Source organism: Apostichopus japonicus, chromosome 11 (assembly GCF_037975245.1).
Source record: "Apostichopus japonicus isolate 1M-3 chromosome 11, ASM3797524v1, whole genome shotgun sequence".
Classification (NCBI taxonomy): domain Eukaryota; kingdom Metazoa; phylum Echinodermata; class Holothuroidea; order Aspidochirotida; family Stichopodidae; genus Apostichopus; species Apostichopus japonicus.
The window spans coordinates 9,984,798-10,002,305 of record NC_092571.1 but is presented as its reverse complement, the minus strand read 5'-3'; the positions used below and the strand labels follow the sequence as shown (position 1 = coordinate 10,002,305).

Here is a 17,508-nt window from a genome sequence, read left to right as displayed (position 1 = left end):
GTGTTTATCAATGTAAAAATAATTGTTTGAGTATAGTAACAGGTCATGCCTATACACAAGGAGAAATATGTATCTATGCAATATTTATTAATGTACAAAGAATTGTTTGAGTATAGTAACAGGTGATGCCTATACACAAGGCGGTATATCTATACAGTGTTTATCAATGTAAAAATAATTGTTTGATTATAGTAACAGGTGATGCCTATACACAAGGCAGTATGTGTACAGTGTTTATCAAGTAAAATAATTGTTTGATTATAGTTACATATGATGTCTATACACAAGGCGATATGTGTATCTATACAGTGTTTATCAATGTAAAAAGAATTGTTTGAGTATAGTAACAGGTGATGCCTATACACAAGGAGAAATATGTATCTATGCAATATTTATTAATGTACAAAGAATTGTTTGATTATAGTTACAGATGATGTCTATACACCAGGCGGTATATCTATACAGTGTTTATCAATGTAAAAAGAACTGTTTGAGTATAGTAACAGGTGATGCCTATACACAAGGCGATATATGTATCTATATACAGTGTTTATCAATGTAAAAAGAACTGTTTGAGTATAGTAACAGGTGATGCCTATACACAAGGCGATATATGTATCTATATACAGTGTTTATCAATGTAAAAAGAACTGTTTGAGTATAGTAACAGGTGATGCCTATACACAAGGCGGTATATCTATACAGTGTTTATCAATGTAAAAAGAACTGTTTGAGTATATATAGTAACAGGTGATGCCTATACACAAGGCGATATATGTATCTATATACAGTGTTTATCAATGTAAAAAGAACTGTTTGAGTATAGTAACAGGTGATGCCTATACACAAGGCGATATATGTATCTATATACAGTGTTTATCAATGTAAAAAGAACTGTTTGAGTATAGTAACAGGTGATGCCTATACACCAGGCGGTATATCTATACAGTGTTTATCAATGTAAAAAGAATTGTTTGAGTATAGTAACAGGTGATGCCTATACACGAGGCGGTAAGTGTATCTATACTTTGTTTATTAATGTTTGTGGTAAGTGGAATGTAGGGGACAGGATCAAGCTAGTCAAGTCAGCTGTGAATTCATGGAAAAACAGATGATAGAAAAACCTTCTTGTATGTTTTCGAAACATTATGCATTTCTAAATATATTATTTACTGTTTTTATGCTTTTAACGAGTTAGCTCAGTAATCCTGTTAACTGATCTTGATATTTTCAACGATTGATCGAATCAGACAAGAAATGCAAACGTCTTGAACGTAGCCTGCATGAGTGCTCGGGTGTATAGCTTCCTTAATATGTGCTTTCCATAATAACTGCATGTATTTGTTTAACTAGATTAAACAGAAACTAAACTAGATACCAGATAGTCAACCTACTGTAACAGAGTTCTTGTGAGTTCACTTTTAGTTTATAATAACTGCAAATGTAAGTAGAGGATATACTTAACATGTCAACGGCTTGGTGGTACCACTATCCTCGTATCTGATGTGGTATTTTGCTAAAACCAAAAAAGAGGGAGTTTCGATTACGTATTCGCATACGCGGTCTGTGGTTATTGGGAGTGTAAATTCTGTACTGCATTTATCGAGTTTCCCTTCATGAGATGTTGTACAGTTTGAATTCTTATGTACACGTCTGTGTAGGTTTCAAATCTGCAGACAGTTATGCTCTCTAATTTCGCAAAGTTCTTCTACTGAGATATCGGATACACGAAGTTTAATTAAACACAACCCAATGTTAGGCCTGAAATGTTACCAGTAACCACAAGAACAAAAAATACAGTAGCGCGTTCCCATGGTATCACTTAGTTACATCATTTGATTCCACTATTGTGCAACACACATTAATAGCTAGTTACTGACTACTACCAAATTATTCCTGTATGTAATTACTATATATATATATTGAGCATTTAATTTGTATTTATATTTATGTATATGTGTTATATATATATTTTTCTTTCTTTTCTTTTCTTTCTTCAGGGAGTCTTCCACATTGTTAAGCTTTTAAGCTTTATGGAAGACTTCCCTCCACTTTGTACTTTTGTGGAAAAACAAGTAAATAAATAAAAATAAATAAAGCTGCGAGTTGACAATTTTGTGTCCCGCATGGCAGGTACCAAGTCTATTATACTACTGTCAATATAGTCTAATCGGCAACACTAAAGGTCTACACACCTATAAACAACATTATCTTATCTTTCTAATAGGCATTAGAAATCATGAAAATAGCTGCAACTACCATCAAAGATTGACCATTTACAAGTGTTTTTCTTAATTCTAGTTCTATTTATGCATAAGTATTAGGTAAGTATGCGCAGTTGATGATGTGCAGGGAGTGACTGCCTAATCGTCTGTTATATTATCCATTTGCATTTACAATCATCTTTTCAAGGACACTGATCACAGGATTGCGGTCTACGTGTATATATATATATATATATATATATATATATATATATATGTATATATGTATATATATATATATATATATGTATATATATATATATGTATATATATATATATATATACATATATACATATATATATATATATACATATATAGATATATATATATATATATACATAAATATATATATATATATATATATATATATATATATATATATATAAAAAACAAGTCCGAACTGTCCGATACATTCATTCCATATATTTATATATATATATATATATATATATATATATATATATATATATATATATATATATATATATATATATATATATATATATACATATGTATATACATATATCTATATATAAAATATTAAGCAGCGCGCGAACTATTTTGGGGATGAAAATTGCTACGCGCCGGTACCCAAGCAAATGTCCCCCCCCCCAATATTTGAAACAAATCGCCGCCCCTGGGTACAATTCATTCCAGAAATGTATTGAAGTAAGACGGCCTAACGTTTTGACACTAATAAGATCGCCTTCAGAGACGAACAGGTTAAGCAGGCAGATAGAACTGATAATGATCAAACAGTGAACAGAAGAGTAGTACTAGAGAGAAGAAAGTGCTCTGAAAAGACTGAGATCAATGAATCAGTTGATGAAGAGGCTGGTCACATGCCCTCCTTTCATCTCACGATGGAAAGCGGTAATGTGGTACACCAACGATGATACAGTTCTAATGCATGTTTCTCTTACGTTATGTTGGAAAATTCACACAAAGCTCGTTTCGTCGGGATGATTTTACAGGGTACTATAATTACTTCTACAAGTCAGGTGGTTGATTAATTTGTTCAAAGAAGAACTTAATCAAGCAAGAGTGTCTGTAGCCTTGAAGAAGCAGCAATGACTGCAAGCACAATTATTTGCTTCCACATTCTACGCAGTGCGAGCCACTTAAAGTTCAATATGCTCATTAACAGCTTGTAGCAGACTGCCTCAGAGAATAATATTTATCCTGGCTGTTATCCTGTCGTTGGGAAGTACAGGTAAAGTGCAAATAAGCGAAGATGCAACAACCGTTTTTCCCACATTACCTTGTAACACTAAAATAGAACTGAAGAATGAACTCACTATAATGTGAAGAACACGCAAATACTCGGGTAATCATAGCTAAGATTTTAGAACTTTCCTTCAGCCTACTATTTTTTTTTTTTCCAAAGACTCATTTTATTATAAATAATTTTACCAACCAATTAATGAGAACTTTAAAGCAATATGATCATTGTATCTGTCCCGGCAATTTGAATGCTAACCGCTGAACGTTAGGATGTGAAAGCGTGTTATCGTCCTGACTAATTGTAAATGCACATTATAAGCTACATTGACGGTAGCCATATGTTGTATGTTATTTTCGATGACATTATTCTCGGTCTATACGATTGATAGACAACACAAACCATATGCACGATTCTGGTTATGAGTCGTAATTTCTTTGCGCCAAACATCTTCATCAGCTAGGATATAACTAGCATGAAACGTATACTTCCAGTGGGTAATTTTGCAACGTTTACATAAAATGGAGAGTGCGTAGTGAATAAAAGGGTTATACATTACAATTTTTAAACAATGTTGAAGACTGAATGTTAAGGCTCGACCATGAATTACGACAATATACGGTATGTACAACAGAGTGAATGTACAAAGAATTATGGTTGGTCGGTTATATATAGGGTTGCTCTTCCATGCTCAATAACTTAATAAATTGAATTGTCCTAACAAATTGTGAGATTACTCCCAAAGATCCAACTCATTTTATTGCACTCAATAACATAAAACTTGCGTAATAAGCTCTCGTTGACAGTTATACAATTACCATTACGTTACGTATTCACACAAGTGAATCGCTGTGATCGAGTGGTACGGACTTTTGGATTTTCCAACTCATACAATTTATATATATATTTCATAATTACAATTAACGCAATTGGTAAGTGGATGTATCAAATCTATCACAAGGAGCTTACTTCTTTTTATGGAGGCCAAATGTCATCTCAGATTAACGGGAGTCAAATTGTGGGATAAAAACGTGCCGCAAACATGCACAATATTTCAATCATGAAGCCTTAACATAATATATGTATAGTCTGTGGATTTTCACATTGATAATATGAAGCCTGGTGTTTTTGTGGATATCAAAATACATCTGAGGTAGGCCTATGTAGGGTATACTAACCTATACGTTGCGTCTAGAGTGTCCAGTTGTTGTGCAGTTATGTACAACATTACAAACTGAAACCCTTTCTAAAAAAAATCTATGTGTTCTCTACACAAACAATCACTGTTTCACTAACACGTTTGTCAAGATGTTGTCGAAATTTTAAGAGGGCGTGTTGCGCATTGTCGAATGTCCACGACGCGTTTCCCGCGAATTCTGTAAAGCGTTGTGGAATTTCAAAGGTTTTACAAACGTGTAATATTATTTTAGACGCTATGCACTGATTGTTTGTACACGCGCAATAGACGGCCTTTATAGACATGTTGGCTTGTCATAGACAATGGTTAGCTCTCGCTGTGGTAGTGGAGGGATGCAAATAACACACAAGCGTAGCCTATGTAAAATATGCCAATTTTAGTTTGCCAAATACGCTGGGTCGATCCTTACTATTCATCACACTGTGAGCAATTCGTTCCTGTTATTGCGCTGGCCTCTTAAGCGTATGAAGAAAGGGGAGGAAAATATAACAGCCGTAACATTTTCCTATTTTTATGTAGGGAGACTCATTCGCGTCGCTGAGCAGTCTCAGCAGAGTCTAACACCTGCTCAGATATTTGATATTAGGTCTATGTGATAGACTTTAGCTCTTCTAATGGCTTATTACTGGCTTCAACTCAAACGGATTAGATATCCATATTTATTGATAGGTTTTGTCCATTCTGACTAGTCTCCCGACTTTTTAATTCCTTTAGCTGTTTAGCCTCCTGAAGAATGACCCTATGACAGTAAAGTAACTGAGTAGACTTTTGTAGCTGGATTACACTGTAAACAAACTTTCTACAACTAGTGAAAATCATCCTTCCCAAGTACATCAGCTTTGCTATCTTATGAAACAATCTATACAACTATTACCAAAGGACAGTGTGGTCACGAGTCCGTATTGTCTCACAAGCATTTTCTGTGTCATCAATAGCATAGCCTGAATTCGTTTACAAGAAGTAATGTTACGCCATTGCTCTAAGGGAAAGCTTCTTGCTTGATCCACAGTTGTTAAAAAAATAAGGTTATTGTAGCAAGACTGCATTCTGCAGGCTGTCAAAAACAATTGTGTCGCCCATGCAAACGCTTTCCTTTCTTCATATGAGCTAGGATGTCCGGGAGTAAGGATTAACTCAATGGTTTCTTTGGTAAACACCTTTCAGGGCTTCCTCATAAACTACATTGCTGTTAAAGACCCTGTTGCATGCATGTATCTACATTTGAAATGTATCAGCAGTTTATGTTGTGTATCAGTAGATTTTAATTGTTAATGACAGAACTCATTGTTCTTCAAGCACCCGAAAACCGTTCATTAGATCAACTATTTCGATGAGCTGCACAAAGCCCACTCTTTGGCAACTGCCAGTATCAAGTTTGAATACTTGCACACTTGGTGATGATAAATTGAGACGCGCTATGCAAACCACGAATGTGTCTTTAATTGTACATTTTCAGTGATCTTTATTTGTTTCCACTTGTCGATATATGTGGAAATAACATCTGTTATCTACTCACTGGCGGAAATTTAATCTCACAAATCGATAAGTCAACCTACATTTGTAAATCTTTAATTAAGAAGTTCATGTGTTTATAATCATACAGAGTAGTTTGCTTTCAGATATAGGGCGATCAATGTGCAAAGCAGACATAGAATAATTTCACAAATTTTAAAGGAATATCTTTCTTTTTGATTTGAGTTCAAAAAATACTAGGGAACCACTCGTGTGGCTTTTATTGCTTAAATACACAGCAACTTTCCAGCAGAGAGACCCACCCTCCCAAGCTTTCCAGTTTCCACCTATAGCATGGACAAGGTTGAAAGAGAAGCTACTTAGAGAAAGAAGCAACGTTAGCAGAAATTAAGGCCGTCCACGGCTAAGAGGATATCTCGAAGGTAGTTTAGTCATTACGTTACAATACCTGTGAATAATCCAAACGGACAGCTTGGAATAAGAATGGAGCCGTTAAACGGTATCAAGAGCTGACAGCATCTGTTCAGACCCCCCCCCCCCCAAAAAAAAAAAAAAAATCACGACGATCCCGATCATCGCCCTATTCTATCACAGGAGGTCCAAACAAACTTACAATATGACGAAAGTTTGGTAAAAAGTACGTTCTTTTAGACCCTGCTGACAAGTTTTGAGCTACCATATTGTAGCCACATTTCGCCAGGCCAGAGACTTGTAAAAATTCGTTATCAGGAAACTCGGAAAGGGTACCCAACCGGGAAATGGAGTTAACAAGCTCTAAGACAAACCTTCACCCAAATAAAATCGCAAAATCTGTCAGTCCACTCCATCACGAATAGCTGTACTATTGAACACAGGTTAAATGATATCACATGATTGGTTGGAAGACAGTCTGCCAAAGCTACCGCCACTAGCCAATGGAAGCCCATTACCGTATTGTGGATGGATTGAGATCTTAAAGGAATAACGAAGGCAGGGATCAAAGACAATTAATATTGTTCAGTAACCTCAAAACTATCTAATATTTGATTTTAAGTAAACCGCTTTCTGTTGGACTGAATACGCTCGCTTTGAAAATTGTGCTCCTAAGGCCTAACCACAATGCACAGTAAGCCGTCATTCATTACGCAACTTCCATCTTGATGACGTCAGGGAGGAACAACTCAATCGAGCAGTTGAGCGCTTTCTCCGTACAAATAATGTACTAAAGCACAGTCAGTAAACAACAATTTCATTAGAATTCCTCAACAACAACGAAATAAATCAAAGAAGGTTCAATAGCAGGGACGCAACCTTATGATGGGTCTGGAAATGTGCATCATCATACTGAAATTGAGATCACTGTTGTAAATTGTAGGTTTGCTAAATGAGTTTATTTTTTAATTTGCAGTAGCTATATTGCATTCACTTTACTACTTTTGATATCTACTTTGAATTCCGTAAAATATAAAATTCAACATTTCCCCGACTGATTTAAGTAAGAAACTGAGCTTTTATTGAAAGGTCGAAGGCCAAAGACTAATTTTATAATGAAGCAGGACTGTCCTGGGGTCATCATAGCTAAATAGTAAAAGTACCAGTTGGCCTGGTAGTACTGTCGCGGCAGGCCTAATGGCTCTACTTTAGAAAAGCATATGCCTAGCGTTTACTTCTTGTCGTGCATTTTTGGCATATATCCAGTTTATGGATGGCTATCCCTCAATCATGTTGTGTTACTCATTGCAGGAAATTACTGCTAGCTTCAGTTTGGTTACGGATTATGTCATTTAGCTATTTACATTAATGAAAGTTTCGTTATGTCGAGAACAACGGCAACAGTTTCCTTCAGGTTGCATTGTTTATTAATGCAAACAAAAACTCTGTTTTGTTAGAACCTCTATATATGGCTTATTTAACAACCTCGTTTTTGGTATAGGCTGTCAAAGAAGTGAGCAGTCGTTTTGCACGAACTATGTAAAACTATGATAGTTATTACTATGCTTCGCTTGCGTGTTTGGTCTAGGTTAACTTTGAGGGGAGCTATTGATAAAGCCCGAAACACAAAGGCTGTCCAAGCACAGCTAATCCAGCTAATCCGAATGACACCACCAAGTACAAGTTAAGTTGTGCATTATTCCAGGAAAAGCAAAGACTATATGACAAGCAAACCTCAGCCCAGCAAATACAAACCGAAAACTGATAAGAGAAGATGTGAAGGCAATCTCATACGAGACTGTCGGTATTGCGGTGGAACACATGCAAAATACAGAAATGATTGCCATGCAAGTGCCACAGAAAGAATCACTTTGCAAAACTATGTAAACAAATCAAAGGTCGAGTTCATCAAATCGGGGAAAATGAATTGATGGCAACAGTTCTGAAGAGTCAGTATATTTGCACAATCATTCATACTGTAGGCACGGTCCAGTCTGATGGCACTCAGTAGTTCGACAACATAAGTATGAACTCACAGAACAGTCCAGCAGACTACACAATCAGATGCCAAATGAAAGTCGAATATGCAAAACAACATCCACTGCTGTCAGCTAAAACATGTCAGACTTAGGCTGGTTAGAGCTGAAAAATATCAATAATGTGCAGAACAATGCTTACAGGCCAAACAACAGTTATGACAGCATCGTTGATGAATACCATGATGTCTTCGAGGGCCTGGGGTGCTTGCCTGGCAAATATCACATCACAATAGATCCAAATGTTCAACCAGTGCAGCACTATCTAAGAAACGTGGCGGTTGCCCTCAAGTCAGAGCTAAAGAATAAAAAATGAGTAAGCTTGATGAAAAGGAGATTTTGGCAAAAGTTACTTCCCCAACAGAGTGGATGAGCAGTATGGTGGTAGTGATGAAGCCAAATAAACTCAGGATCTGACTTGACCCAACGACTTAAAATATGCCATCAAGAGACCACGTTATCCACTGCCTTCCATGCCCTGCAAAAGCCAAGATATTCTCCGTCATTGGTGCAAAAGACGGTTTTGGGCAAGACAATTTTTTTTTTGTGGCGGCGTATGCCATTCGGTACTGCCTCGGCTCCAGAAGGATACCAAAGACGAGGAGTAGAAGTAATACAGATAACATCCTTGTGTATGGCTGTGGTTACACAGAGGAAGCCATAATAGATCATGATGCACAACTAAAACAAACAAACTATTAGACAGGGCTACGGAGGTGAACCAAAAGCTTAACAGAGAAATATGCACTTGAGACTGGAAGAAGTACCATACATTGGGCACCTCCTCACACCAGAAGGACTCAAACCAGACCCTGAGAAAATCAAGGCCATCTTGCAAATGCCTAAGGCAATTCCAGAGATTCTTGGGCTTCGTTAATTACCGTTCGAAGTTTATACCTAAACTACCTGATGTGTGTGTGTGCCTTTGCGAAATCTGACACAAAGATGCAGCCTGGACTTAATCACCTCAGTCATTAGATATTACAATATCAAAGAAGAAGCTTCAATTCAGTGTTACGTCAGAACGGCCTACGAGCAAGTCTATGCAACAGGAGCAGCCGGTGGCCTTTGCATCAGAACTGTCACACCCATAGAAGAGAGATGTGTGAAAATAGAGAAAGAGTGTCTAGCAATTGTCTTTGCTTGTGACAAATTTGAACAGTATATCATTGGAAAGCACAGTGTTAAAGTTGAGACTGACCACAAACCGATGGTCAGCATCTTCAAAAACCATGGATGTAAGCCCCCAAAAGACTCCAACGTATGCTACTACGTCTTCAGAAGTTCAGCTTCAAGTAACTAACAAACAGGGGCAAGAGATGCATATAGCTGACTTCCTGTCTAGAGCTTCCCTCATCTAAGGGCAGTGACCACAAAGATGCTCCAAAGTACCACATTCTAAAGATAACCGAACAACAACAGTTGTCGAAAATACATAAGAGTATCCGACCAAAGACTTCTGCAAATCCAATGAAATACTGACGAAGACCAAAATTTGCAAACTCAAGATTGCAGAAAATATCTTGAAAAAATCCAAGCGAGATTGCACAGATTAAAGGCAATCCATCCTAAGAAATACACCAGCATAGGACCAGTGCTCAAATCCTGTCCAAAGACCAATGTCAAGGAGAACACAAACACTACTGCTTACTACACAGGCACTACTTCAGCCGAAGGTGGTTGAAAATGTAACCAAGGACAATATTTTGAGGAGACAAAAATCCAAAGCATGGTATGAACAAACAACAAAGCCGTTGCCTGAGTCACAAATTGGTCAGCCCGAGTGAAACCAGTAACCCATGACCTACCTTATAGAAATGGGACATGCGTATCCCCAGCTCAACCAACGATCCTGCATAGTTGAGGTCTGACGGACAGCTTTACCGGTGTAACAAGAAACACTTCAAACCCTCCAGTGAAAGTACAAAGAACGAGACACTATCCTTCTCCGATGGGAAACAGACCGAATCCAGTGATGACATCAGTCACGTTGCTAAAGAACACTTTATCCCCTTTGACTCACCTAAAGCAGTTAAAACTACGACAGGGAGGGTGGTGAAGTTCCCAAAAGTACAGGAAAATAGGAAGAGGTCAAGTTTTAATTTATTATTATTCATTAGCATAATCTTGCGTTTATAGAGCTACTTATATGTACCTTACTTATGGTCTAATTATCCTCAGAGTGCACCATCTGACTTTAAATTGTTTGTGTGTGTGAGGGGGGATGGAGATCCATATACCCCACTACATTGAAATCAGCTTCAATGACCCAGGCAGAAGCCCTTCTTTATATAATATTCCATTCGCATCTGGCCCTCCTAAAACGCCTCAGGCACCTACCTAAAACAGTCGATGGATATTTAACTTTATTAGCATAACATTGCGATAAGAGCTAATAATTTATACCTTACCGGTAGTCAAACATGCCTCAGAATCGTGGGAGTCGGTTTTAATGACCCCGGAGCAGCACCCCTAAATCAGTCGGGGGAATTTTGAAAACGAAGATTAAGCACGCAACTGATGTTTACGCCAAGACAGCCTCTTTCTTCTCTCCGCACTTTTATAATACAATTCTTCTTTTATTAGGAAAGTAGATTTCAAGTCAATTAATGGTGATAACATACTTTGTTGGGAATGAGATGACAGTCTGCTGTAAGTGTAAGTTGCTGTTTGTCCAATAGGCCTGTATAGGCCTAGCTGATTTGAAATTGAAAATTAAAAGGCCTACGTTGCAACACGACAGAGTCCATTTTTGGAGCTTCCAAATAAATGACGATGAACATTACATTCTCACTTTTCAAGACCTCAAGATGCTACCAACGTGTTCATGTGTGCCTGGGGCTGAGTACAAAACCCCATAATTTTCTCACATATGGCTGTGGGGATACTCCCCTCTAAAAAGGCTCGCTATCTGAAGTTTCAGAAGCCAGCAGCCAAGGGTAAAATCGACACTGACCGCCTACCACCAACGGAAATGCAACAACAGAACATTCCCTTCGTGTATACATTTTCAAGTTGTGCTATGGAAGCATCTAAACACCCCCGTTTTTTAGCCCATTGGAAGAGGATGGGAGGTAGATAGCAGCAGAAATCTCAGGCCGAAGATTCTGACCGGGGAGTCGCCTCAAACAACCTTCCAAAAGGAATTTGTTGCTGCGACTGCAAGGAACGAGAGGCAGTGCCGTGTAAGTGCATGCAGCTGGCAAGTCATATGCATGTGGATACTGTTCCAATGGAGCAGATGCAGGATAACTTGGTAGCAATGAAGAGGAAACCGACTGATTCAGTTATTTGTTTGTTGCTTTAGCTATAGTTACAGTAAGTTTCTGATCAGTCAGTAGTTGATTTTTAAATGCCCATATTTGTACTTTAACTGCACTGAACTGTTCAAACCACCCTCATTGAAAAGTGTACACGTTAGCTATGATAGGGTGTTTAGTGTTTTAAATGATGATTGTTTCAATTCAAAATGATGCACAACCCTTGAAATTTATGCCGTTTTAGTGATGAAACCACTATTTTGACCTATGACCTCATATTTGGAGGTCAAGATTTGTTCCTAATGGTCCTAGTTTAGTGTTTGTTTCCTTCTAGTATAATGCTGTGCATTTTGACAGCAAGATTAACCATATACCATATTTTGTTGCTGAGATACAAATCATAGTGTTTTAGGTCAGGGAGAGTGACCTTTAACCCCCTTAAAAGGCAATTGCCCCACCCACAATCTTTCTTCTATATTTACTTTCTATCTTTATATCCATAGTACACACATCAGTTGAAATTAGCTTCTTTAACAATTTCGCAGATGAACAAGTTAGGGATAATAAGAATAATTAGCTGCGAGGTTGCCACATTTACCACCATCTCATAATTCGGACATGGCAATGTGAGGATTCTTTTAACGGTTTTTGGTCTGATTGGATATGGGTTATGTTGCGGAATCCTTAGATAGGACCGCAGTAGCGATAGGATGTCGTACCAGTGGCGTACTAAGCAGGAGTGATCCGCCCGGGTACCAGCCAAGGGGTACCATGCCAAAGCCTACCCCACCCCCTCCCCAAACCCCCTAAAAAATGTACTGTTGAAAAATATATATGATACACCCAGACATTACACTATATTTATATGTTTAAATTTTGAAATTATTTATGGGGATACTAGTGGCGGACAGCTACAGAGGAACTTTTACCTATTTTATAAATCTTTGTAGTGATGTTTATACCGATCTAAATTGTCTACTAAAGATAAATATTTTGAACAAACGATGGGATTAATTAAGATGCATTCGCTAAAGCAAGAGAATTCCTTTACCTATAATTTTCAAATTGCTCAACTTATTAAAATTTAGCGATATTGTTAGGCTGAATGAGGCCACATTCTTTTACAAGGCTTGGAATGGCTTACTTCCTGCAGCCTTTCATGACTTCTTTACTACTAACAGCGCCATACATAGTCACCGCACTAGAAGTGCCGGTCAAGCTGCACCACAACTTATGTAATACAACATTCGGTACGTTAAGTTAAAAGAATCGTGCCTTATTAAGACATTAATTATATTTACATTTATGTATATATGTATTTCTTTCTTTCTTTCTTCTTGGGAGTCCTTTACCTTGTTAAGCCTGAATTGGCTTTTTAGAAGACTTCCCTCCACATGTATATATTTATTATCTGTGGAAAATCAAATAAATAAATCAAATCAAATTATCAGTTGCCAGTGATAACACCCTTTTGCATCTAAGCCACCTTACATCAACAAACATTTCAAACTGCTCCCTAAACTTCTCCCCCAGGATGGTATCCCCAACACGACGTGACAAAAGAAGGACCCGCCCAGGTGCCAACTAATCCAAGTACGCAACTGTGTCGTACTTAGATCAAAGAATGTGATAGTTTAGCCAAGGTAAGAAATGTGTGTTTTGCAGAGAAGGAAAGTTATCTCACCAGAAGAGCAATGAATTAAACGAAGTATAAATTACAATGTGTATGTGGGAGGGGGGGGGGGTAGTGTACAAAAAATGGAAGTGCAAAAACCCACCTGTTTAAAGGTCAAACCACCGAAACTTGAAACAAGTGAACACTCCCTACAGTACCCCCCCCCCCCTCCTTACCCCACGCTTCAACAGTGAACCAAAGTTTAATTTAAGAAAAGTTTGACTTTGGTATGAAATTCAAGATTGTAACAAAACTTAATCTTACATAACCAGGGTCGTAAATTGACAATATTCTAAGAGAGGTGTTGATCGATTTCGAGACCGACTTGTCTTTTTGCGACCGATTGTAGTGACTAGTCTCGCAACGTTTCGAATAATAAAACCAACAAAAGCTTACTTTATAACTTCAACTGTACACTGTTATTGGCTGGGAGTGCAGGCCACATTGCAAGATCGGCAATGAATATAACACGGAACGCCTTTTTACGGTTAGATTCGTTTAACACGGCAGCATACAGAAACGTACTCAAAGCCAAAGTGAATTAATCAGGTCACACATCCGGAGTCTATGCATGCTACGTAAGTTCGTCAATACCGCCCTCATTTTTTCGGGAAAGCATTTCATACTATAGTTTTCTAATTAAATATTTTTTATCGCAAGCAAAAGGCTGTACATGGCGTGAATATGATATTTTTCTATAACATACATTATTTAAGAAGATTTTCCTCGTAGTTACCTCTTTAAAGGTAGACATCAATGGCGACTGCTTACTTCTGGCAAAAAAAATGTTATTTTGCAGCAGTCAATCTGCGTATTATTGATTAAACACGGATGTGCTTATTCGCGGTTCGATTTCCGTTGTTCAGTTTTTATCTTAGCAAGCGTGAAAAACAGGAAATTAGCTGTATGTTTTGCAACTGTAAAGAAAGTAACTTTGATTATGTACGATTCAAATTTTCATGGGATGTCTACCTTGAAATATTCTTAACGGAACCAAATACATATTTGTTTGTTGACACGCGCAGACGAGCCCAACACTAAGGAGGAATACATAGCACTCCATCAGATCGATATTGTTCAAATGATTGCAGGTTTGGCAATATCTTTGACTCTCTGTAACAAGGTTATAAATCTTTCAAGCACCCCATTGAGGTAGTCATTATCTGCTAGCCATTCTGTTTATGATATTACATAATAGTTGATTATTAAATCACAAATACAGACATTATAGGATAATGAATAAGGAGCATTATCATATATACACACCCCACTTTTTTTCTTTTCTAAAGCACGTGAATATTCTACGTGTTTCAATTCTTAACTGTTTGACTTGACGCGAACTTGATTATGTTTCCAAATGCATGGTCAATTAATAAGTTAGTTACAATGACCGACAATTTGTTTTGAGAAACCTAAAAATATTAATTCAATGGAACATGAAATCATCGCAAAAGTGCAATTTGAATGCTTGAAGAACATTCAAAGTCTACATTGTTTAAAAACAAATTGTTTCGACAAAAATTGTTTCAAGAAATATTAACTATCAACTACGATTTAAATTAAGACATTAGATGCGCATGTTGGTCTGATGACATTATTGACTACCCACCATTTTTTACAATTCCTGATCAGGTACTTCGAAGTACTGCATAAATTGAACTCAAACACCGCTATCAAGAATAAAGATCATTTTGGATTTACTTTTAACAGCAAATTAAGATTTATTTGTGTATTTCCTACCACTGTCCAACGGTGGTTATGAGAATGTCCCTTCAACTATGCACGATTGAGTTACATTCCAAATGGAAGACTAATAGCACAAATGAGACCTTACTTATAAATAGCTGGCGCTCTTACAGTTTACTGCTTATAGTACTGTAATAGAGCTCACATTAAAAGTTTCTCATTTTACAGTCGGAGGTCACCTACCTTGATTTACCGTTGAGCTAATTAAAAAATCTCTCTACTAGCTTATTTAGCTCTTTATAATCCATGTTATGCCATGCGTATAACGGTATAGCCTAAACTGTTACGGTATTGAGAGAAACTGTTACTCCCACAAATGAGTAACAAGAAGCAATATATTTTCTTTTCTGTAAGCACCACAGGGACCCCACCGATATAATTCATCGATATGTCTGTGGATCCTTCATTTATGAGATACAAGGTAACGTTTTCCAGGTCAAAAAATCACAGGAAGTTCAACTGCCAGAAGTTTGTCCGACAGCCATTTTTCGTGACCATGTTCATTCACATTGAATACGTTGTATAACATATTTATGGACGGTTGTGACTAGCATTGTGCCTAAGCGGATATATAGTCACCGAACCTCAGTTCCATAGTAGAAAATGGGGATCTTCTTACCAGCTTCTTTTGACACTGGCCACAGCCCCTCCCCCCCCCCCCCACTATTCGAAATTATAAGATAATACATTCTTCAATCTGCTTTATTTGAACGAATACATTTGTAAGTGAGAACATTTTGACCGTGGATGGCATTTTTGACACTGGCAAATGATGATCTAACAAAGAAGAATAAAGTTGTTGCAAGAATATGTTGGTTTTTGCACATAATAAAGACAATTATAACGCAATTTAAAGTACCTTGAGCACATCTTGGGTTTTAAAGCACCCTTTCCTGTCCTTTCCGCAGAGGTAGCGATTATGTCATAAATCGATTGGTGGAATGACAGTCATTCTATAAAGAGTCCAGCCACCGCCAAATTACCATTTAAAAAGGAAATGGCAAATTGTATTTTCTACGTTCACTACAGAGCACCGTTCACTGGGTTGTTTTCTGTTGCACCATACACTCGAAGCTGCGTTAAATCAAGTGTGATAGAGACGTTTCTGTACACAGCTCTATATACGCTAGTACAACTCTCCATGCGTAGTCACTTATGTTTACAATACTTGCTGGACTTTGACATACCTTTTTGATTTCCTTGTAGTGATTGCTTACATATTCCTAGAAAGGTTAATGTTTAAGTCTAAAGGTTATATTGAACTTATTATATATTATACTTATTGAACTTCTATAGACTAGAATTAAAACTTAATATCGTCCCTACTTATGGTAGGTAAATGGTGGGTAAAAATAGACAGGAATCCAATTCAATGTTTCCCTTAGCATTCACGACATAAACTTGCGTTTCAATTCATTTTATCTTTGAACTGTGGTATTTCACCTCACGACATAGTTTGATAGTAGTTGACACTCGCAGTATACCTTTGAAGGTGGCAATCCTGAAGGTTCCTTTGAAGTTGCAGCAAAAGTCACTTTTTCCTTAATTTGACCTCTCGTTGAACTTTGGGTTCAGTTACCACGTGATACACACGTTCGTACAGTACATGGATCAGGAACTGCATAACAACCTTGAAGTTTTCGAGACTACGCATGGAGCCCAAATGAAGATGCTAAACAGCTGATCTTTACTGAACATTCGGTTTGATTTTGAGGTATTTGGCGGGTTATTTCTTGTAAATTTATATCTCGTCCATGTAGGTTGTCGGCTCGACTGGATTTTGCGCTTGTCTCGTGACCACCAAAAAGGGTCGGCGTGAATAAAAACATTGTGATCAGATAATTGGGAAAGTGAACTGGCTTATTTTACAAGGTAACTACTTGCACGTTAAGCTGCAATTAATTAAAGAAACATACTTAATTAATAATTGAATCGATCACATGTGCGCAAATGGGTGGGATATACAGTGCAACCTAACCAATATACTAAAATAGCTAAATGAAAGAGGCGACCACGTTGCTTGAGAAGCCACAATTCTCCTGTAAGTAGAAGGGCACTAATTATACATGCAGATGTTTTCATCCAAACAATGATTCTCACTTTCACTTCGTTTGGGAAGTGAAAAGCCGAAATTATGAGATAAGAGATTTTGTAAACCTGGTGTTGCGGTTGATACGTTGTACCAACGACCTATCGGGGCAGTGCTATTGATATTACCGAAT

The 17,508-nt window shown here is 37.4% G+C and overlaps 1 protein-coding gene across 1 annotated transcript in view; it reads right to left on the bottom strand.

Annotated features, from left to right (window-relative positions):
* LOC139975523 (polyamine-transporting ATPase 13A3-like) overlaps positions 1-16,398 on the bottom strand; it is a 74,852-nt gene extending 58,454 nt beyond the window's left edge. Inside the window, exon 1 of the mRNA XM_071983515.1 lies at positions 16,146-16,398. Coding sequence (XP_071839616.1) covers positions 16,146-16,156 — 11 coding nt within the window. The 5' untranslated portion in view covers positions 16,157-16,398. The remainder of the gene's footprint in view (positions 1-16,145) is intronic.
* Positions 16,399-17,508: the final 1,110 nt, after the last annotated feature.